At 29.9% G+C, this 25675-nt stretch overlaps 1 protein-coding gene across 2 annotated transcripts; it reads right to left on the bottom strand.

Moving 5' to 3' along the window:
- Window positions 1–20249: 20249 nt before the first annotated feature.
- LOC146994122 (uncharacterized) lies at window positions 20250–25593 on the bottom strand. Of its 2 annotated transcripts, none has more exons than XM_085826867.1 (4): window positions 25287–25593; window positions 22237–22493; window positions 21187–21452; window positions 20250–20387 (listed from the first exon to the last, which is right to left on the bottom strand). In XM_085826867.1, exons 2-4 carry the CDS (start codon window positions 22250–22252, stop codon window positions 20280–20282), a joined length of 390 nt encoding a protein of 129 aa, XP_085682993.1. In that variant the 5' UTR covers window positions 22253–22493; window positions 25287–25593; the 3' UTR covers window positions 20250–20279. The 2 variants fall into 2 exon arrangements, with proteins under 2 accessions (XP_085682993.1, XP_085682992.1); XM_085826866.1 differs by lacking the exon at window positions 25287–25593 and adding an exon at window positions 24023–24596.
- Between the last annotated feature and the right edge of the window lie 82 nt (window positions 25594–25675).

A 25675-nucleotide genomic window follows, 5' to 3' on the forward strand; every position in this document is an offset into this window, starting at 1 on the left:
TTAATCGATTTATTGAAACACGAAATTTATTTTAAGTTCGTAAAATAGCTAAGTGCCTACGTTTCATGACGATGTAAAAATGGAGTGTGTAGGGTATAATCTCGCTTTCCTATAGCCCATTATGTTTTAAAATGACACGATTTCGTCACAAAACATGAAATTAAAAAAATTCGAATTCGAAAAAATCGCTTCGAAGTGCACTGGCTCTTGTGTAGATGTACCTATGTAGCAAATTTCGTAGCCGTGGTTCTATTAGCTTACGTGCAGCGCGAACGAAAGGCACACACACAGACAGACTCTTTCTTTTATTATATGTAGAGATAAGATTGTTTAAGGGAAGGAAACTTTTAAGTTTCGCAGCTGTACCCTGACCCTTAAGTCGCGGAGAGTCTAGCCTTTTGCAATTCTCTTGAGAGCTCACATCTACCGAACAATATCTAGTGTAATCAATCTCAGCGGAATCATTGAAGTAAAATTCTGGGAGGGATGGGAAATAACAAAAGAACTGCTTGACAATTTTCAGAGGTTTAAGGTTATTTTCGCGACATTTTACGGGAAGTTCTGTCCAAAACTAGCGACAGTTTTAAAGGGATTTGCAAAAAATCCCTCGAAAGGCTGAGGGTTAATGAGTTTGTTTTCAGAGCTAAAATGATTTCTACTGAAAAACTAGTGTAAAATATAAAAGTAAACAATAAATTAATTAAGTCCATAATACTACAGGTCTATTTAATGTATAGTAAATTTTTTTTCATATATTGCTGAAACGCTGTGCATTATGATTATATATTAACCATATAGTATTAAATGATATGTAATATTTAATTTATTTCAGTTTTATTTTTAATGTTCTTGTCATTATACATTTAAAGATTTTAAAGTAATGATGTTTTTCATTTAAAAATTCAAATTTGTGTTTTCCACATTACCCTTTTTTTATACTTTGTTTGGTCATTTTTCAAAATTATTGTGAAAATTGTAATTAAAATTATATTTTTAAAAATATATAAACAAAACTTGAAAACAATATTGTTGCACCAGTTGCTTATAAAGCTTAGAATTTTTTTAACCTAAAATTTTGCTGTTATGTTTTTTAAATTAAACTTCATACATTAGCAAAATGCTACACTTTGGAAAAGCTATAGAATATATGATATTTTAAATGGATACAATAGACTAAATAATTAAAAAAGATTAATGTGTCGTTTCACCTAAGATGCCTTGGAAAATTTTTTCTCTGTTGTTAGACGCAGAGGTGGAAATAATGACCATCCAACTGCATATGATTTTCAACAGAGGATGAGAATACTAATGGCACAGAATATCATAAGCACAAGTAAGCTATCAAACTGTGAACCTGATAACGATACAGTTTTGATACCTACAGAGTTGCTGACAGTTATCGATAACACTGAGCCTGGAAATGGCAGTGATGTAAATGATATGGAAATTGACTTTGATGATCCCTTATTGGTAGCAAATGAAAATTCTGATACTAGTGCTTGTATTGCAAGTACATCATATGATGTATTTTCACAAAATTCAGCAGCTTATGTTGCTGGATATATTGCTGGAAGGGCATTGAAGCAATTTCCGTGCACTTTATGTAAGAATATTCTTCTTGTTGATAAATCTTTGGGTGAACACACTTACTTTTTGTATTTTAAAGAATTTGATGTAGTGAAAAATGGATTGTGTTACCCCTCACAACAGTTTACATTTTCTGTTTGTGAGATGGGTGAAAAATTTGTAACTTTGTTTGATAAAATATGTAGCCAAAAAGATGTGAAATCCAAAATTATATCCCAACTGAAACTAATTGATCATGAATGGCTTACATGCCATTATCATGCAGTAAAAATGTGGGAATATATTGTCAGTTCATATGCTCAGCTTATGATATATTATAAGCTGAAAAGTATAAATAACAGCTTGAAAAACAGACGTAGAGGAAAGAAAAAAATTATTAAATTACACTAAAAAGTCTTATTTGTATATATTATATGTATTATTTGTAAGAAAAATATATTAATGTAAGGAGTATGTGTGAGAAGTTTTTGATTTTGTATTTTTGCTATATTACTATTTGTTGGATTTTAATGTTTTTGTAATGTAATGTAATTTGTTGAATTTTACAAAAGTTCATGTAATTTAATTCTCTCTCTCTCTCTGTATATATATGAAATTTCTATTTATGTATATATATGAAATTTGGATTTATGTGTGTATCTTCAAATGTAACTTCAGTATCTAAATTGTCTGTAAGTACAGTGAAACCTCAGTTAACAAATATAGTTTGTTCCTAGAGGTCATCTGAAATCTTTGTAAACCAAACCTAATTCTCCTTTAGGAACTTCTGTAAAATATATTATTGATTCATTCCTTCGCCTCAGATGATTGCAGATTTTAAACTTTTGCACTGGTTACATTTGCACCAGTTTACAATTGAAAAACCAGTGCAAATCATTAAATCTAAACTAGAAAGAAACTAGTTCAGTAGTAGAGAAATATACATGTATTAAAAAGAGTTGGTGATATAATTACAAGATAATGAGAAATGAAAAGGGAAGAAATATTGTTATTAATCTTTAAAATGAAATAGAAATAAATCTTGCTGATAGAAAAAAGGGTTACTTTTCCATTATACTCCCGCAAACTTAACAAATATCCTGAATTAATAGAAAATTACGAATTTTAAAAAAAATGTATGTAAGAATTGCATTATATATAATTTTTTAACATTATTTTACAAGGTAAATCGTCAGAAAAATTTAAAAAATAAACGTTTATGTAATTTTTCTGTAGCAGTGAAAATATAAGTACCTACATAATAAGGACATTTGTCTAAATGAGTAAAAAAACTCAGTAAAATAAGGATTAAAAAAATAATGTGTTTTTGTTGTTAAATTTCAAAGAAAAAAAAAATTTGTGACACTGTTCAAAGCATGTTTTGTCTTTTTGGTACATGAATAGACTCACATTCCATGTTTCACACATGTATCTTCTATGAGGTTTCTTCCTTGTGCTACAAAGTATACACTGCCTGGATCTAAATTTCACTGGTATATGTCCAGTGTTATTTAGTTTCTTTTCATCAGATGACGTTTGTGGTTTTTTATGTTAATGGGGAGGGCTTGGTCTTTTTGGCTTTGGTACGGATCATTCATTTCCCATTCATACTTATTTTATTCATATTTCATCCCAAAATATTCAGAAAATATTTTTAATTTAAATAAAACTTTAAGCGATTTCAATTTTTATTATAGCAAAGTATATTTACATTAAATTTAAACCACAGGAAATAATTTATAAAATCACAATACTAGCTTGGGGAGCAAGTGTGTTGAGGTCAGAGAAAACTCTCTGGTAAAAGATCAGTAATAAATCAATTTTCATTCAAAAATTTCGGAAAGAAAAAAAAATTCGAAAATTGGTGGTTTCAGGGCACGACCACCACGCGTCAAAGGATTTAGGCATTATATAGAAACAGAAAAGTCCTTAACTGTCAACTTCTTCAAAATCTCTGGTAATAATTTCTTCCAGATTGAATTCATTGTTTCATTAATTATGTATTACAAGGCTTTGTCTATGAAAATTGAATAATAAAGAATATTAAAACTGCTCATTTTTGTTAGAAGTGACCTCAAAACATGTAGGAAATTCATTTATTGATAGCTTGTATGTTTGTCTTTCGAGACAGTTCTTTTTTTTTTGGTTAGGAAATTTGTTCATCGTGAAACATATTTGTAACCTGAGGTTTCACTATGCATTGAGCTGTGTTATGCTAATAAATTTTGACAATAACAATGTTTATTTTTTTTTTAATTTACATGTGAAAAAAATTCTGAATGCTGTGTTTGCTAACATTGCATCCTGCTCTGTATTTTCTTCTCAAGTTTTTTTTTCAACGTATTTAGACATGTAATTTATAGCTATATACAAAGTATAGAGAGATAAAAAAGTGCATTATGTAACTTAAAAGAATACAGTAGACGCTGCTTATTGTGGTCATGGTTAATGTTATTAATTGGATATTGTCATCGATGTGGTGAAGTCTCACTCATTTGTAAATGAAAACTTGGAAAATACTTTGTTTATTGTGATCAACAATTCAGTTAATATTGTTTATTGTGATCAACAATTTAGTTAATATGTCCAGATTCATACAGAATGGATTTTTAAAATTTAACATTGCCAAGTTAGATTAAAATAGATTTTAAAAAATTGTCAGGTGACACGGAAATGTTGCGAAGTGTGAGATTAGGTTTCCAAACACCTTGATTTCAACTTTAGTCATTTATTTAAAATCAGGTTTAAAAAAAAAACAACAACTTTAGTTTGACGTATCCTATGAGGAACTCTATTGATTTTAAGAACAATCACACATAAGTCCTTTCTTTTTCAGAAGCCACTCCCCCCCCCCAAAAAAAAAAAAATCCTGAAAACACTGATGGCAAATAATGGTTGCATTTTTGCTTAATTTTACACTGGCAGTCTTCAAACAAAGGATGCATTTTTAATTTTAAGATTATGTGTATAGAAGCAGTAAAATAATATCCAGGAACATTATGAGCAGTTCACAAACACATTTTTGCAGTTTCTAATTAAAATTCTGTGAAAATACTTGTGTTCTTGATATTTTTTAATTAAATTAGTTAAATTCCATTTCCATTCTGAAGTGCTTTTTTAAAATTAATGTTATTCTGCTAATATTATGAAAATAGATATGAAAAAACATGATCACATTAAGTGGCACCTACTATGCAGTGATTTGAAAGTAATATTTGTATGTCTTCTTTGGAAATGTAGTATTTTAATTATTGTTACACCTCTTCATGTGTTCTTTTAAAACTGCTAAATTAATCACTGAATAAATTATAAATAACCATTTGCTTATTACCTTATAAAGTTAGAATTATCTTAAGCAGTATTTCTCACAAATTCTAAAGCATGATGAACAGGAAAGTCTTTGAACTAATATAAAAATGTGCAGAGGTTTTCAGATAGTTTTTAAGTTACATTTTAGGATTGGTAAACAAAGAATAATCTTATCACATATCTTACTTCTTTTCCTTTCAATATGAAATACTTTGTGAAGTGCATAATAGGAAATTTATTGCTACAGTATCTCATTCTATACAAAAAGATTCCATTATTTGAGATTTTATAATAAAAATTTCCTTCTTTTACTAGTTATGCAAATCATTTGAAAATTATCTTAATACAAAATGCATACCAAGCCATTTGTTATGGATAATATATTAAGATATTGTTTTCCATGTAGATGCTTTTATTTGTGATTTGATGAATGGAAATGTATTATACTGCTCAGACCCCTCAGTTGATGATTTTTCTCATACTCTTACAAATGTGCAGTTTTAAGATTCCTGCATTCAGCACGTTAAAAGATATATTTATTGACATTTTTATGAAAATTTGCAGCATTGCTGTAAGCATTGAATAATGGTGCTTTAACATCATGCATTATTATCATTGGTACAGAATGATTTAGTTTGCTTTTCTTTTTGTAAAATATATTTTCTTTTCAAATTTGCCACCCCCTCCTTTTTTGGGGGGAAAGCAAACGATGAATTTAATATGGAAAATAATCCCAAAATTTTCACATTCTCTCAAAACTGTTTTTAGTAGCCATAAGTGACAAATTCAGATTGTTTCCAAAACAATATTGACTGAATCTAAAATTTTCAGTCAGATATTGAATGTTTCTTAAAGAACTAACATAGATTGTTTGTTATTATATAGAAGTTATTTTTTAACTATTATCTCTTAATCTCTAATATGTGCTCCTAAACATTGGGTATTACAGAGTTTATTATTTTATGAAAATTACTAATTTACAGAAATATAAATTTCAGAATAATTTGATTTCTAAAAGATATATTATTGTTGTAGTTTCTGCCATTAAAGCTATGCTAAGAATGTATGGTTAGTATACATTCTTAGCATAGCTTTAATGGTTTCTCTCATTTTTTGTTTTTGCTATTTTTTCTGTATGATAAATCTAAAAGTTTATGTATCTCTAAAACAAAAATTTATGAATATTTTACCAAATTTTTTGTTTAAATAGTAGAAAAAAGAATTTCTAATAAAACACATAAATTACAATAAAATTTTAAAATTTATTATTCTTAAAAAACACGAAAATAATTTCATCTAATTATTGTTATACTGTGTTAATTGATATATCTTTAAAAGTTAGCTCAGAGAAAACTTATTTGAAACAAAAGAGGGAGAAAGATTTTATCAGCGATTGTATGAAAAATCATACATTTGCTTGTTATATGTTATGTCATAGTGATTTGATAATTGTGTATCTTAGTATGAAATTTTGTGTAAATAAATTTTTTAATATCTTAATTTATATGTGTTGTCTTTATTTCTTTCAAGCTGAATAAGCAAAAATCTTTAATAAAATTGTATTTAAGAGTGCATCATTTATTTATTTTAAAATTGCTAACGGTTGATATGTATTTCAGACTATTAAATATATAGCCTTTGTGTGCTTTGCCATATCTCAGTAATTCTGTCATATGCAATAACAAACGTTACATTTATTAAATTGCGTACATACGTACTACATGGCATTTAAAATTAAATCATATTTTAAAGACGTAATTAAATGAAGTATTAAACTAATAGTAACCATTTATGAAATATTTAAGTATTAATATGAATAATTATGAAACGAAAAAAGTGGATGTAAAATAAAAAATCATATACTGCAAAGCAAAATTTTCAAAAAAAAAAAAAAAAAAAAAACCAATAGTAAAAGCTAATTATCAAATAAAAGATTTACGCTTTCTGCTTCACGAGCGTTTAAAGTAAGATCGATTTTCCGCCTCGGCTACACCCTGCGTGTTTGCTTCACCGCATACTGACTTGGATTCGAAATTTGCCTCAGGGCGAGCCAACTGGTTTACATTGTGTCTAACGGGCTGGCTGCATGGGCATTTTCGTGGTTTTCCCCATGTGTAACGTGTATACGAGCCAGTTTCCTTTAGAAAGTCCTCCCTCCCTTTAGGCAGATAGCCCTCGTGTGCTTTGCCATAAGTAAAATAATCCAATAATCCAATCCTTATATTTTATGTTTAAATATATTTAAAAGTTATATCAATTAAATTTAAGAGGTAATATGTTTAAAAGTCTTTCTCTATTAAAGTCTGAAGCTTAACTGTCATCAAACATTTCCTTAACTATGAATCACAGAAATTAAACTGAACTTACCTTAACTCTGATCAACCTTTAACTTTGTATCACAAAAACTGTGCTGAATTATTAAATGAACTCCATAAGCATTCCTAAGCATTCTTTTAAAATCAAATATGTAACTCTTGGTATATAGAAAAAATTTTTTCCAAGCTTACCTTGACTAATTTAAGTCCTTGTATTTTTAAATAACAGAAACATTCGTTTTTACATGCTTGGACATTTATTAAAGTTCATATTGGGCGACACATTATTTTCTCGAAGAAACGGAGTCCAACTAGAGCAATTATTTCGATGCCTGCGAGTGAAATCTGCTAGAAGCGAGATCTTTTCATTTGCAGACGAATAAAAGCTAAGCATTCTTTTAAAATTAAATATGTAACTCTTGGTATACAGACAAAAATTTTTCCAAGCTTATCTGGACTAATTTAAGTCTTGGTTTTTTAAATAAGAGAAACATTCTTTTTTTTTCCAGCTGCAACCTTGGGTTCGAAAATTGAAACGAATTCTAAGTTTTTGACGAGCATAAAAGAACTTCATTCAGGAAGTTTGCGGCAACTATACAAAGTTTCACTATCTCTTACATTTTGATGTGTGCAATCTTTCTTCGCTTATGCCGCAATTTCTAGTCAGATCAGAAAGTTACTCAAATTTAAGCTCAGAGTGATAGAGCTGAAAGGTAGGAACATAGCTCGGCTAGCGGAATGTTCCCCACTATCTCAATAAAAGTTAGTTCCTGTTAAATCCATTTCGGGTTCAAAATTAGAAAAGGGGCTGTGCTACTGCAAAGCTATGCAAGAGTTAACAATAGTATAAATCTATAATAATTTAAACTTTAAATTAAGCTTTGCTTTTATAAATATTTGAAATTTAACTGCGAGAGGAAACAACCTCATTCTTGTGATACTACTTTTATTACAACAACAAGTCACCATTTTTTATTTGTGTTAATTTTCGGTTATAAATCACGAGAATGATTCGATCATTATTTATTTGGATTTTCATCAAACTTACTTTGTGATTACAGTAAAATAGTTGTTAACTTTAATGATTTAATAAAGGTTAAGATAATTTTGAATTTAACACTTTAATTTGCATTGTTACCGACTTGGTATTTAAAAAGCTAATGTTAGTTGAATTATAAATTAAATTGTTTTATTCCCCTTTCAGTGCAGCGCGTGACTAATATTAAAAAAAAAAGCTTAGCCGAAAAATTGAAAATACAAGAGCGCGTGCATGTAACATTTAATAAATATCTCTTTTTGATTTCGAGAAAGTACTAGAAAATTCTCGCGCACGATTTTAAAATCTTATAAAAGGAGAAAACCTCTCAGTCAGTGATTTTAGTTAGCTTGTTGTTGTTTTAAGAGTTTGTTTAGAAACAAATTGTAGCGAATTCGCGGATTAGCTTTCTTTAGCTGTTTTGAATTAAGTTCTTTTGAATGTTTGAGTAGTTAAAAGATAACTACTGTGAGATATTGTAATATTGCACGAATATTTTAGGAAATTTAAGCATATTTGTTGTGATTATAATAAATTTTTGTTCATTTTTCATCGGACTTGTGCATTCATTTCGTAACGAACGCAACAGTATGTTCACAGATTCACAGGTTCAAGCGACTGCAGTTAGCAAATTAGGCTCCCGTACGGTTTGCGCTATCTGAGGTTAACAAGAAGAAGAGCCGATGATGTAACATCTTAGACCGAAACTTTGTTAACGATTACCATTTCATAGGACGAAAAAACACGAAACTGGAAAGAAGCCGTTGTAAAAATTTTACACGACCAGCGATAACATTTTCCATTCAGTTAATTAGCATTATTATAATATTAATTTTTTGCAAGGATTTCGAGATATTTAAAGATTCAAATGGGTTTGAGTCCACTTTCACATAAGTGTGATTACCATTAAAAACGAACGTGAGTAACGGCTTTGGGAATTTACAAGCCGTGATACAAACCATATTCAAAGATTCGAAGCTATGGATTTGATTATTTATATGACTTGTCATAATAATCATTATTAGAATATTTTATTTTTGTTATTATATTTTACATTTACATATTTACATTTAGCTCATATAATGATGATTGAAGTTTCAGTATTTTTACAGCATTAAATGGATGCGCATAGGAACGACGAGTTTGTTTAAAAAATTAAAATTGAAGAAAATAAACCTTGTAAGAAAATGCAGATCAGTTTTTTTTTTTACGGTGTGAATCCATTTTCCATACCTATGTGAGTCACGTATATTATGTCAGACTTGTAAAGATTAATATTAAAATAATAAAACTGAGACTGGGTCGTGCAGAAAGTCTCACAATTACTTCGTCTTTCCTTCCAAAATATTGTATGATATTCTCGTTCATCATTGATCAATATCCGCATTTATCTCTGACGACTTTTTAAGAAAAATTGTGATAGTCCTTTACTAACTTTTAAGCAAATGAATGAAGATTGTACATGTTGGGCTGTCAAATTCTTTGGAAATTGTCTTCTTAAACTTTAAAAACATATCAGATTTCTTAATGAAATGCTTCTGGCATGGAAACAGGCTTCCATTCCATTATGCCATCGATATTTAAAATTGTATTTGCAGTTTGCGATTATAATTATTATGATAAAAATTATAAAGACTTTGCTCACTAGTGTTTTCTTACACTTTTGCGCTTATTGTATTCCAAACTTGCAAACTGCTACAATGAATTGGAAAGTGAAGATTAATGCTCAAAAATCTCAATTATTGATCATTCGCAGAAGGAAAAGAAATAAGCAACTGAAGAATCACCTAAATGGACACAACTTCCACAGAACTAGCTATCAAGGTTCAAAAATTATTTTGGTGCTAAATGACAATTTTTCAACACGCAGAAAATTCGAAATGATAGCTTCAGATTTAAGTAATATGCACATTTAAATTTTGAATCATCGTATTACTTATTATTGAGATATTATTTAGAGTATTTCAGATCGGATTCGAGAAGTACTGATAGCAAAATATTGCTAACTAATTGATATTTTGTTAGCAGACATAATTTCTTAACCGTTTCATTTTTCTTGAATTCGATCCAAAAAATAATCACATTTTTTATGGCATTTTTTAAATTTTATTTTTGTACGTAGGAAAATGTTATTAAAATAAATTTTTGTAAAATTTTTAAGCATTTATAAAAACACTTTATTACAAATAAAATAATAGTAGTTTTCTTGAACCAGCTCACCAGTGGCCGAGCGGTAAAGTCGCTGTACACTATAATTCGGTCCGAGGTTCGAATCATGCAAACGAGCAGGCTGCATGGGCATTTTCGTGTTTTTCCCCATGCGTAAAGTGTATATGAGACAGTTTCTCTTGGAAAGTCATCAAGGAAGGCCTCCCTCCCCTTAGGCAAATAGCTCTCGAGTGCTTTGCCGTAATCGAATAAACCAAAACCAAACCAAACCAACCCTGGAATTAGCCTTTTCTTCTTACAGAAGCCGCCCAAAAGGAGAAGTTATATTTACAGTTGTATATATTGAAAATAACATTTGTTTACAATTATGTTCGATTATATTTCGATTGTTTCGATTCATTTACATTTACTTACCTTTCTTTTTTTTTCAAAGATCTGCTTTAGTGTGATATATCTTAAAACAAGGCGAGAGGTAATGTTCAACATGACAGCTCAGACTAATGTACCGAGTTTCTTTTCTAATTCTTTTGCTGTTGACATTTTTCTTTTAATGAACACACATATCTCCGTCTTGCGGATATTAGGTTTTTCATGTCAGTAAAATCACATTAAAACTTTCTTTCTACTGGTCTTAATCGAGCTGTTAAGCACCCAAGAAGACATGTCTTTAACCTGCCACTTTTGCTTCCCTTTCAATCAGTCAAATGATAACTTCCAATCGAAACTGTTAATTCGTATCTTTACCGTCATTTTTTTATATTAGTAGCGAAGTCATCTAGACAATTTTTACTACTTCCAGACTCATTTACAGACGTTTCATGTTCTGATTCTGAATCATTGTCTGAATGGCAAGAGTTTAGCTTCATAGATTCTGAATCGGCCATTATTTTATGATAAAAAACAGTTTTTCACTTACTTTTACATGAATAAAGTTAACAAATCAACCATAAAATGTATTCCAAAAGCTAAGAACTGAAAAATAAAAATTCTCTGGATCACGTAAACGACGTGGAACAAGCTCATTCATTTGATCCGTTCGAATGAGAACAAAAGGGCGTTTACAAACTACAACTTAGATGACCTCTATGGGATTAATTTGATATTAAAAATAGAAGCAATACAGGCAAAACAGTAAGAGAAACAAATAATCATATTATCCTTATAGCATTTCTTCTTACTGTAGCCGGAAGAAAGTATTTCGCTGGATGGGTTAGCAGTCGGTGTAAAAGTCCTTAATAACTGGAGGATACATTTTCTTCAAGGGACGTCAGTAGTCGAGAACTTATATGTTGGCTAATTAAGCAGCCTGAAATATAATTTCAACTTTCTAATGATATTATATTCAAGAATCATTGATATTAGTTCTAAAATATAAATGTACGTTACTATTTATGAGAAATATCTTTTACTATAGATATTTATTTTTCTTTGGAGAATTTAACTAAAAACGTCAACACACAGTTGTGCCAAATCGTAAAATCACGAATCAAAAGTTTAATCATAAATTAAAAACTCGTGCATTAAATGTGTACGAATAATGAAAAATAATAAGTCACAATATTTCAGGGGCGTTCGCGGTTTATAGTCGTAGAGTTCTAACTTTGTAATCACCTAGAGCGTCATTAACATCCTATTACCCAGACAGTCATAAAATGTTTCAAATAACATTTTCGTGTCACTTGATTTCAAAAGGAAAACATTAATTGTATTTGCAAGCAATCTCCGCTACTTGCGGATGGTAAAATAGCAAAAATTTCATATTTTAAGTGAGTACGGTAAACTGAGCTTAAGGAAATTTCGCCTAACTGCGGTAGTTAAAACTTGGGGCGTTTTGACATCGGCTAGCAAAATGGTTAATGCCGTAATGTAACAGGCCGAGTTGAGCGGTATAAAATAATGCTGCAAGTCACCTTGCGAAAAGCTTTACATCTAAAACACTAAAAATTCTCCCTTGAAATTCTCTTCAATCTTATTTGCATCCCTGTGATGGTTAGTGGAAATGAGAAATAATAGTAAACTTTAAAATCATAAAAATCGGTTAATTGATATAAATACATTACATAGTTGCTATCATCGACATCCTTGAATATATTTTGGCAGCCGTTCTTTAAGATCCTTTATCCCAAATATCTATAATAACAGACATCTCCACGAATAAAACCCTTTTGTTGAGCAAATATTGATAATGCTCCAAGCGAAAGTCACACTCATCATACATGTATTTAAAATATGTTTTCTCTTTTACAGAACGATAGGAATGATATCTAATATGCCAGAGTTTTCAAAAGCATTTCAGTGCTCAGAAGATTCTAAAATGAACCGAAAAAATAAGTGTCGAGTTTGGTAGGAGAGCCAGCCAAACGAAGAATCGAAATTTTAGAAACGTTTTGTAGGGGTATTGTTATTATTGTTGTAACTGATATTGTTTACTGTTATCACTTTTGAATGTATGCATAAAACATTGTACTTAAGATTTAGAAGTAGTTACATAATTGTAAACTCTTCTTTCAATAAAATATTTAAATTTATTTGCAAATTATTTAAATTTTTTAGATAAATCAAATCATGAGAAAAGGATTTAGTTTCAATTAACTGAATGAGTTTGCTTAAAGAACTTATATGTAATATTCAAAACTAATACTTCAGAATCCTAGCCAGTAAATCTACGAATAAATTTCGTATTTTAAAGGCGAATCGAATCGATCAGATGGCAATGTAGGATAAAAAAATGGCATCGTCACGTGCAAGACGGAAGGGAATCGACCCCAGGCTTAGCTAACATCTTATCATGCAGCAATGATATAGGTAGCCGTAAGCTGAAACTAGCTAAGCTATACGTTAATTTCATAAACGAATGCTAAAATCCCTAGGAGTTTTTAAAATGTGAAAAAATAAGTAATGGGTCTGGCAACTTCTATAATCTTACTGTTTCTTACAAAAAAATCAGTCAAATTCAGAGATGAAATGAGCCATTTTTATGGAATGTATTAATAGTTTATTTTTTATTTTAGAAGTTAATTATCTCAGTCGAAACCTTTACCAAAGAGAGCACTTCGCATTCTCAATAATGTCTCATTCCTTCCTGATAAGGATAATTTACAAGGTGAAGACATAAAAGCCACGATACTCCATCCTAGCATGACTTCGGTATGCCAATCAATAAAGCAGGGCATTTGGGAAGCACTGATAAAGAGACACAGAAGTGAATTTCTTTGACATTTTGTCTTAGCCATGGAGTAAAGGTGTGACATAATTGCAAAAATAGGAAAATAGACATCTTGAAAGTAGAAAAATGGATATCTGAATCTTGGAATGATAATGAGTAAGTAAACCTGCTTTATTCCTGGAGAAGGTTGTAGGACCATTCAGGAAAAGAGATCTTATAAAGGACAGAAGAGATAAAAAAAACTAGGAACTACAGGCTTTTAGAAGATAGTGAAACAGTTGTATTACTATATGAGGGAAAGGTTAAAAAGCGCAACAACGTATAAAATGAAAATGGAACAATTAGAAAGGTGACCCATAGTGAAATATTAACAGCAGCTGAAAGAAAACTCTGTTTCGCAAAGATGCAAGCTGTATCTGCTGTGGACATTTTGTTTCGCCCTTGCCTTAGCGTCCAGAAATCTTTTTTCTGGAGCAACTACTATCTATGTCCTCAGTTTTCTACCTAAACCTATTAATTACAGAGCTTTCACATTTACGAAGATTAATAAGATTCTAATGAGCAATAGGTAATACTCTGAAGACAACACATGCTGTAGGAGGTGAGAACATTTTACTTTCCTAAAACACGCTTTAGTTTAGCCTTGATGTTAACATTACCAGCCACAGAACCAGAAATGTTGGCCAATTGCAAACAAAGTCCGCCGAACAAGCGGCGTCCATGTTTGTGACTTCAAAACATTGCATTATGGCAGTGACATGTACGTGTTTCTAAGCTGTTCCGTGCATTTATTTTCCAGTAAAATTATGTTAAATTTATAATGAAATCCCCCGCTATTGTTGAATTTTTGTTTTAAAGTAATAAAGATGATATCCATAATTTACTATGTACAGCAAATTGTTAAGAAATAGTTCGAAATCTAAATGCATGCGCATACATTAAAGCCTTTAAAAAATGATGTTTCTGCATATTTCATGGATTCGCTTAGGTTAGAAAATAAATCTTAATAAAATAAAACAGAATTCATTGATTTCAGTTTATGCGCATTTCATATTTATTAATCTCAAAGAAACTGCCTTTAATTAAGTTGAATTACAGAAATACACCTATATAAGTTTTTGGATACATCTTTCCACATGTTCAAATGTGTAAATATTTTACTTAATTTTATCACTATACTGCTCAGAAATTTGTAAGTTTATACAAAAAATTTTTAACAACAGAACAGTTTATCGTAACTTTAAAAAATGAATAATAATTAATATATAAAGAAAAGCATTGCTTTATTTAACACCTTTACAAATAATAAAAATAGTAACAATTGATTTCTTACTTTTCATGAAAGTTATAAAACGAATTAACTAAAACGTTCAAATTATACAATTTAAATCCTACCATATAGCATTGTATCTTAAGGAACGAAGATACCAGCTATAAACAGAAACATTAAAATGTATTTAAAATATTTTGATTATAGTTATATTAAATAACCTATTCTAAGTCCTTTTTTTCACATCTGGAAAGAAAACCACATGACATTGTGATATTTTTTGACATAGTTGTCATATTACATAAAAAAAAAAAAAAAAAAAAGAAAATTAATACTTACGTGTGAAAAATAATGCCCGGAATTTTTTTCGAGAATCTATTTATGCATCCATATGCAATACAAGCTGACATGCTTCAAAAAGAAAAGAAAAAAATGTTGCAATGACAGACTTCCTTGCACAAGTCACGGTGATAACAGGAAGATGGCCGCCAAGCTTCCCCGTTTGAGTTGAACCTTCCCTCCTTCTATTCTAAGCTCCTTGATTTTTACCATGTTTGAGCTAACCGTCCGACGTCGTACTTGTAGACACTTCCTGAAGAAAGCGAAAAAAGAGGAAAATTTTGACTTCGGATATCTGTTTCTAAACACAGGAAAGAATAAAAATGATGCAACATGTATTTCATCTCGCAGACAAAAGTACTTATTGAAATGCTAATTTAAATATGTGTATATATCTCTGATATATGCATTTATAATTCTGTATGTAAATACATTTATCTGATAGTTATTTGTTTACAATCAATTAGTGCCTATAACTAGTAGGACCATTAAGTTTTATAATTAATACTCAAATTATTTATAATTTTGTGCTTAGCTTGTCCTTTTAAATATTAAACACATTCTAATACAAGTATTTTGTACATACGTCGATTTTATGTATTTACACTAAGGTAATTTGTCTGATAGATATTACCCAGTATAAGCAGCTGTTTAGTATTACACTCTGTATCAGTTAAGTACTAATACAAACAACAAAATATGTAATTAATAATGAACTATTTCTGTTTGTATGGTTAGTTGTATTCTGCATGAAACTCTAAATACTTAAAATACTTTTGTAAATACTCATACATATAAATAAATACTGTGTTTGTCGGTATGAGATAGTATGATCGCATGTGTGTTCTGATACAAATTTATTTATGAATAAATCTCCATTGTATGTGTTTGTAGAAACACTTATATGCATTATTTTGATTATTACAGGCAGGTAAATTTCACCATAAAAGCTTATTGTGTAGGAAAACATATTTTGGTTGATCTTTACATTATGGTAACTTGGCGTTTTTTGGTGAAAATTTGGCGACCAACTCTCCCATAGCAACCCTCTATTTTTTTCCCCGCCGCCATTTTGTCTTCACGAAGTAAAGACATGTTTCTTTTCTTTTTATCTACTGAACACTTCTGCCAACAATCTACTAGCCGAATTACACTTATGCTAGAAATTTTATCTAACAAAACTGCTTAATCCAACGACTTCTTATAACAGGTAGACGGCTCACCCACAGAGAATTCGTCTGCTAGGATGTCTCCAACATATACCACGTGACTAATGCTCTTGGCGCTCTTGGGGAGTGATAGCTTAGACTGTTCATCGCCAGTTTGGCCCGCTTTTGATACGGCAAGTAGTGCTTTTCATTTCCGCCTCCTAGCAGTCAGCAGACAACGACCTCGAATTAGGTTGTTCGATTTTTTACAATTATATTTAGATATAACTTAACCCCTTTTTTCCTGAATATTTTATCTATATTTTTAATAATTGCTTTAAATTATTTGCACCATTGTTTAAGATGTTTAGGTTAAATAATTTTAGGAAGAAAATCTAAAATAAATAATAAAAAATGAGATGGAAACTTTAATTTGAATAACGTTAAAAAATTAATTGCACTACTGTTATAATATTTGAGAAGGTAAAAAAATCTCGTTTAATTTTAATGCATTGCATCCTAAAGAGACAAAGAAAATCACATTGTATTACATGTATATACTTACAGACTGTTGACTTTCAGCTGGAACTATAAACTATTACTGTCCAAACTTAATATAGTTTATGATACAAAAAGATAAATTATACTGAATTAATTAATTAAAATTATGTTTACTTAAATATATGAAAGTAAAATATTAAAGAAAAATATTTTACTTTCATATATTTATGTAAACATAATTTTAGTTAATTTAAAGTCAGAAATAGTTTTTGGAAGAATTTCATTTACTTTTGACCTCTCGGTGTTAGCAATAGTACTTGCATTATGGAAATGTAGGATAGTAAAGAATTTTTTATTTTTAAAAAGATCTTTATTAAGTAATTGATTATGCCCATTTTATTCAGTTACTTGCATATTAAAGTGCTTATAAATTCAGCAATGTTCAGAAAATAATTTCATGCAAACTTGGAAGCTACTGTCTTAACTGTACATTAAATTTAGTAAGATTTCATATTTTGCAGATCAGCTGTAAAATGTACATTTTCAAAATAAAATTTTCTTTCTGAATTATAAAATGAAACATGACAATACATATTCTATTTTATTCCTGTATCCCAATTAAATAAACACATTATGAAAATGTGCATTTAAATACAGTATTTACTATAAAGTAAGTGGCTTAATTACAAATAAACACACAAAAATTAAGTAAAACAAAAATATACTACTTATCATGAACACTAATCTTTTAAACGTGAGCAGAACGCACGTTTTGAATAAAAAGTTTTCGCTCTTCACCAGCTGCAAAGGATCCAACTTGCATCTGATGAAGAAATAAAGCTTTTCGATTGAAAAGCATGTCCTGCTCATATTTTAAAAGTTTGGTGTTCATACAAAGTAGTATATTTTTATTTTAAGTGGATTAATGCTTTATTTTATCTATCAAAATTATTTATTCTAAAGTATATCAAGAACAAGTACTAAAAATCACCTACTCAAAATGGTAGTCAAGTATATTCCAAATTTCTTATTTTTGATATGTGAATAAGTAATGAGCTTTTTAAAACAAAAACACACAATTTGGCCAAAATATAGAAACTAGTTATTGTTATATACTACATGAATAACTTTATGAAATACAATAATGCAATATAATATGAAATACAATAATAATAACCTTTTTTCCTGAATATTTTATCTATATTTTTAATAATCGCTTTAAATTATTTGCACCGTTGTTTGTTGCACCCTATATATGGCTCTGATATGAAAAATTTGACTTATCAAACTTTTTTTATTTATTATTATTATTTTTGGAGATGGTATATATTTTTAAAAAATTAGCTTGTCGAACCATTGAAATCTTTATAGATATATAAAGAATGTGATATTTACTTTTAAAAAATGAATACATAAAACAATGCAAATAAAATACAAACTACAAATTAAAAATACATGCTTTTATTTTTAAAAATACAGGACTTGAATAAAACTTAAAATATTATTGTCCCTTAAAAAGTGTAATTTTTGTGTTAACACTACGTACGTTTTTGTTCTGAAGTTTTTCTGTTTCAACTTTACCTGCATAGTACAGTCGTATTTTCAGGTATTCAAACAGAATGGCTTTTATCAAAGAACTTCTATGGTTATCTAAAGGCTCATGATTTAAAATATGTTCATGCATGCCTAAAAATATATTTGGAGAGTTTTCTATTATACATTTAACACTATCTGAAATTAATGAAGCCATAATGTTTTTTTGTTTAAGTTTTCCAGAAGCTTGGGTGGTTCGAAAAGATTTCTCAGCTGCTCTACATATCTTCACAACACTACCAGATGGAACTATTAATCCTCCCCTATTTTTTCTACCTAATAATTTACTTTGTGTATAATCAACTGTTAAACCAACATCAGACAGAGAATATATACAAGTATCACATTTTAATGCATTTTTCAATTTTTTAACAACACTACCAGCAATGTATGCAACAACATCACTAACAAAGTCTGAGAATTGTTTACAGCTTGTTAATGCAAAAGAATGATCTTCAGTAACACAATTCTCAGAAAAATTAAAATCACCTTTAAAGGTATATGTGGAGTTGAAATTGATTGACTTCAAGTACATATTAGTGGAACTGCTCACATTTAAAATATTTGTATCGTCTAAAACGATGCAATTTGCACTACCTGATGTCATTATGTGATGGTGCATCAGTGAGCGAACATATGCTGCTTTAAATTGTTTTGCAGTAGGGTTGTTGTTGTGACCACCTTTTGTGCGTATGGCACTGAAAAATAACTCAAGGTGGTCCTGTGATAATTTGTATGTCAGGAAAAAGTTTAATGGGTGAGGTGAAATTTCACACAGCTCAATATATAACGATTTAATACTATTCATGCAAACTAAAAATCCTGTTTTCCTGTTGCTATGCAATATGTATTCTCCAATTTTACTTGTTCTTAAGTTTTTTATGTATTCTTGTGCTGTATTTAAGAAATTTAATATAGTATCTTTATTTTGGGGCTTAATTGGAGATTTAAAATCTTTACTTAATAGGTTTTTGCTGTTTAAGATGTCAAAAAGGCTATTGAATATTTTTAAAAATTTTATGGTTGGAGCACAGCCAATGAATGTGGGGTGTTTTAAATCGTTTTCTAAATATAAAAGAGCATCAGCAACACTATTACTGAAAACCTGGGCTGCAAGTTTAACCTTCATTTTTTCACAATACCATTCTATGTGCCGTGCCCGTAACTTTGTTGCAGCATGAAGGCCTTGCTCCTTTTGAAATTTTTCTAAATTGATTATATGCTCCCACAAAATGAAGCCACTGTCACCATCAACAATGGATCCTTTTGATGCCAAGCAATTTCTAACAAGCTTCAACATATGGCAAGGATCCATTATGACATACACATTGTCTCCGGTGGCAGGGTGTGGAAAATAATTGATTAAATTATTGCTTTGTAAATTTGCACCTAATGCATTTGCAGTTGCAATATTGCTACTGCAACCATCAAATGTCAAACTTATAATTCTAATGCCAGTCTCTTGAAAATAATGAAGGGCCTCATTAATAAGATTGGCTCTTTCTAGAGCATTTAACCCATTTATCAAAAAATACGAAACTGGAACCTTCCAGCTTCCATTAATGGCATTCACCATGAAAACTAAAGCCTCTTTTGCATGAGGCAGCTCATCATCATCTATGTCAGTACCTAAGTCAACATATCCAGTAAAACGAGTTCTATCCCATTCAATATGTTGTCGTATTGCCATTTCATTGACAATAAGAACTCCATAAATGGTTTTGTTTATCTTTAAAGCTTCTTCTGCTTTAAGTTTCAATGATTGTAGGGCTTCCTTCGTAAATCCAGGAGAACCACTAATTTTACCATACCACCTTCTTAAAGTAGAAGACTGTCGTTGATGTCTGACATAATTATATGCTTTTGCCTAATAAAAATTTAAAGTCATGGCAAATGTTCGGAGGTCTTCTGAATATTCAGCTCTTGAATTACTACATTCAAGTCTTTCTATGAAGTCCCCTGCAGCTCCAGACAACTAGAGGAAGGGAGCAAAAAAAATTAAGATTTTAATATAATATTAAACATAAAAATTTTAAATATAATATAATAAAACATAGATGAGTTTTAGCAATAACTTATAACATTTTTATGTAATGGTCACCTCAGAAATATTTAAAAAAACCTACAGATGCAATATTTTCATGACACTAATGGAAATACAACCTGTGACATTGCATCCTGCATGTCATTTCCTTAATCAAAGAATTACTTGATTAGACATATATTTCTGATTATTACATTTTGAAAATTCTCAGCAAGTATTCATTATATCTTAGGGTGCATGATAAGGGGCCATCCAAAAAGGATGTCACGCTCTGATGGGGGAGGGGGTTTGTGCAATTGTCACAAGGGGGAAGAAGAGTAATAAAAAGTGTGACATCACACACATTTTGGTTAAAAAACAGCATTTAAAATCAGCTGATTAAATTTTGAAATTACAAAAATTGAGGGTATTTCTTTCTATTGGGGCTAAAACAACTTTCCTGGGATTAATAAAAATTCTACTGATTCTTACTAAATGATTTAGATCAGCATTTCCCAGCTTTAAATCAGAAGTGAAAGTATATGTTTATGTAATAGCCTGACATTTGGCAAGGGAAGGAGGATAAAAAATTTTATGAAAATGTGCAACATCATTTATGAATTACCCCTAAATTAAGTTATAGTTAAAAACCAAAACTATAGTTAAAAGCACAATTTCTCTTGGAAATGATGGATAAAATAATTGTAAGAGAGATACAAAACTGGATATTGTAAAAATTTGTTAAGCTTACCCCTAAAATTGTTGACGCTGAATCAGATATTAAATTCTGAGTTTTTAACTCAGTCAGCAGCTCGTCTAAAGAGGCCACACGCTTCTTCAGTCTTTTGTTCTGTTTATCTAACAATTTAATTTTTCTTTTCATGCTGATATTTTGCTGCTGAGCTATTTCAAGAACTTTTTTTGCTTTACTTGGAGATGTAACATCCTCATAATTAAAATCTCCCAAGTAATGCAGCCGTTTCCTTCTTTCAGGAGTTACAGATGTACTTGCTGAACCTACAACAGATTTCAAGACGAAATATTAAATATAAGTGTTATATTAATAATAATTATTATTATTTATAAATCATACTCATTGGAGCTTAATAACGCATTTCAGTAATTTTATGGCTAATAATTTGATTTGGTGTGGAGGAAAAGGATTATTTTATTTGTGTAATGTCTTTCTGAGAGGAAACAGAATTAAAAGTTATGAAACATGAATATTTATAGCAAGCAAGGAGATTTTGAGGGTAATTTGCCATCTTAAATTAGTAAAAAATAAATAATGGGTTTTTCTTCACAAGCTTTCAATACCTTGCAAAATATTAGAGTTCAGGCAAGATGTTGTAGATATAAACTAAATTAGTTTTAAAAGTTCCCATAATCTCAGATTACTTTATCGTGTAATAGTTCAAGTGTTTTAGTTGCTTTAATTAGCAATTGCATAAAATTTTCAAGCTAAGTTCATTAAATTTAATTTACAAATGAAACTGAAACATAAACATAAATAAAAAAGTAGGCTAAAAGTAAATTACAAGCATTCTGGAAATTTCTAAACTGAATATAAGTCTAGAATGCAACAAAATTCACCTACTTACAAAACTATTTTTCTCTCTAAAAATGCTATTTAACATATTGAAACCAATACAATTAATAGAATTCAAAGAAAAAAATTACTACATCACAGCATGTTATGTAGACTTAATCAAAGTACAATTTCTTCCTAGACTCTCTCTCACATACATAAATAAGTATGTTAAGTACATGATACTGAAATTGAAAATAGAGCATCACTTACTTTCTGAATAGTGCATAGACTCTTCTGGATTGGGCTGAAGTGGCTTTTTTGACGACTTTCGCTTGTAAACATTTTTTTATAAGTGAGAAGGGAAATTAAATAACGTTGGAATTGCTGTGGCCTTTAACCAGGTGCCTCCAAACTTTGTTCTATTGAAGCAGTCTGATGTAAAATGTTTCGAACATAACTTTGAATACTTGGTTACTCTAAAGTTTTCCCGCCGCAGTTGTTTTTGCCTTTCTGGATCTTTAAGGAAACTATAAATGAAAAAAAAAAAAAAAACTTAATTGTACTAAAGTAGCAAATGAAGTATTAAATTACACACATATATGTATTCCAGGTCATACAGGTATACTGCAGAAGAATGTTAATTTTTCAGAATCATTTAAGAATTCTTTAAGTACATGCTGAAAAATATCATGAAATTTTAAAAGTGTAGTAATTTTTCATTGGAAAGAAATGTAAATATACCTACAATTAGAGTCAAAACAATAATATAATTGTCTGTATATGGGGATGGCATTTTTCCCTTTAGCCTTTTATTACATGAGAATTCTTATTTCGTGATTCTGTATTGGAATGGAAATCAAAAGGTCCTTTTGGACCACCTTAAAATTATTTTACAATAGTACGTACTTTCAAAAACACAATTTGTAATACATCAAATTACAGGTCAAAAGGTGCCTTCTAGAGAAAAGAGGGTCAAGTGAAATTTAAAAGAAAATGAGTCACTTTCAAATTAGATTGTTAATGATGGGAAAAATTTGTGCTCAAGGCAATGTTGAAAAAAGTTAGTTTGATTTTGTCATCAACAATTCTTTCTTAATAAAAATCTATTAACAAAATTATATTTCACTGCATGCAGGTTCAACTTCTAAAATGAGCACCACCTCTCTTTTCTTGAGATTATATTACTGAAACATAATAATGCACTCTCTTTTCTTGAGATTATATTACTGGAACAAAATAATGCAATCTTAATTACTGATTTCCACACTCATGTGTATGTCATGGGGGGATGAATACATCTTATTAACTATAACAAATATTTTATATTGAATATGTATCAAACGGTAACAAACTTCAACTCAGTATTTATTATTAGGATCAAAACGATATTACAGTTAAAAATTCTCTCACTCTCCTTTTTTTTTTTAAATACTATTTAAAATATGGTTAAGTTTTTTACATCACATTTTTTCAATTACATTAAATTTCTAACAGCATCGTAGATGAGACAGAATTATAATCCAGATTATTTTTATTTTAATTGATTTTATAGAAAATAATGATACAGCATTGAGCTCTATAAAAGTAATCTGATTTTTAAAATAATGCTGTTTAACTGTTTATGTTCAATGTTGCATGAATCAAGATCTTCAGCTTTTTTTTTTTTTTAACAAAGTAAACATATCGCACAATCTTTTCTCAATAATTTAATGCTAATAACAGCATTTTTCTTTTTTTATCGCAAGCAGTAGTTGTTTATGAAATCAAAACGCGTACGACTTGGCGAAAAAAAGTTAACGCCAATTGGCGCAGCTTTCTATTTCAACGGAATACACGGAAACAACATATAAAATTCAATTATTTGTAAAGGATGAATCCAGTAAATAGTGTCACAGTATTTAATACATTTTGATGCTAATAATACATGCTGAAAATGTCATATACAGCGGCAATTTTCTTGTACAATATGGCTGAAAATTTCCAACCAATTCAACAGAGATAGTAAAACGACAGAAATACTGAAAATAAAATAATAAATCATGCAGTTTTAACTTACCTATGAAAGGTTACAGGTCCTCCTTTCACGAAACTTTCTTTACATCCATAGGCGCTGCAGCGAATAACCATTTTTACTTAAATTTTATGTGACCAAGCAGAGCAGCAGTCTTTCGTCCCATAGAAAGCAATGTTAAGTATTTCCGGACTTTCGGAATTCGCGCAGCAGTCACGTGACACTAATGTTGGAACCGGTTGAAGGTTGCAATAAGCTCTCTACCAGTATATTATCTCGTTGGCTTAATCATGACAAACATTCACTGCAAAATTGGGAAAAAGTGCACAATACCATACTCCTTACGCGTTTTTCAAAATAACACATACACATAAACCATGTACACGCCGACTTATTTTTACTTAAAAAAACATCCCAGAATTGCACAAAAATGGCATTGCGCACACTCTTCACTATATCCATGTACACTGCTTTTTTCTCATAAATTAGAAAAATTTCACGAAAATACATGACAATTTTCTCAATCTTTAAACCCGGTAAAAAGAACATATATGAAATTACCTGATCGCGAAAAAGTATTTACCCTTTCCAAATATGAACATTTCCACATATAAAATAAATAAAATATCCAAAAACTTTTACCTCTAAATCATCTATTACATTATACACGTCACCAACGAATTCATACCGCAAGCATTACAAATAGTTAGTATCAAATATTTAAACTATTTCCATGCACGTTTACTTCAACTTAAATGTATACCAAATTCCTATAAACATAAAATTCACAAAATAACTATCATTTAATTAAAATATCACTAAACCATGTACACGTCGACTTATTTTTACTTAAAAAAACATCCCAGAATTGCACAAAAATGGCATTGCGCACACCCTTCACTATATCCATGTACACTACTTTTTTCTCATAAATTAGAAAAATTTCACGAAAATACATGACAATTTTCTCAATCTTTAAACCCGGTAAAAAGAACATGTATGAAATTACCTGATCGCGAAAAAGTAATGAACATTTCCACATATAAAATAAATAAAATGTCCAAAAACTTTTACCTCTAAATCATCTATTACATTATACACGTCACCAACGAATTCATACCGCAAGCATTACAAATACTTAATATCAAATATTTAAATTATTTCCATGCACGTTTATTTCAACTGAAACGTATACCAAATTCCTACAAACATAAAATTCACAAAATAACTATCATTTAATTAAAATATAATTAAATTCAAAAACACTACTTAAAATATAAATGAGCACATACATTAAATTAATACATACATAAATACCCATTTCGAATTCACTTTAGTTACGGCCATGGGATCCAAAAATTCACGAACACTGTTTCACACAACACAGAATAAAGCCAAATACAAAATTTCCAGATTTTTTCCCGATTTCCCCCCTTTTCCGATTAAAGAACCGTAATTCGTCCATTAATATCACATGACATATCCCATGATCTCTCATTTTCCTCACACAAAATAGGTCGCCGCTTTTTCGGATGGCCCAGACTGTCCTTTCCCCATCGATGACGAATAGCTGATTGTGATTACTTTGCGCTTTGTAATCGATTACGAAGTTTCGATACTTTGTTGGAAGTGTCTACCCGTACGACGTCGGATGGCTAGCTCAAACATGGTAAAAATGCTAAACGTACGACTGGTTGC

This window comes from Stegodyphus dumicola, chromosome 11, assembly GCF_044657685.1.
Source record: "Stegodyphus dumicola isolate Sdum_Otavi_A_Nest chromosome 11, ASM4465768v1".
NCBI lineage: Eukaryota > Metazoa > Arthropoda > Arachnida > Araneae > Eresidae > Stegodyphus > Stegodyphus dumicola.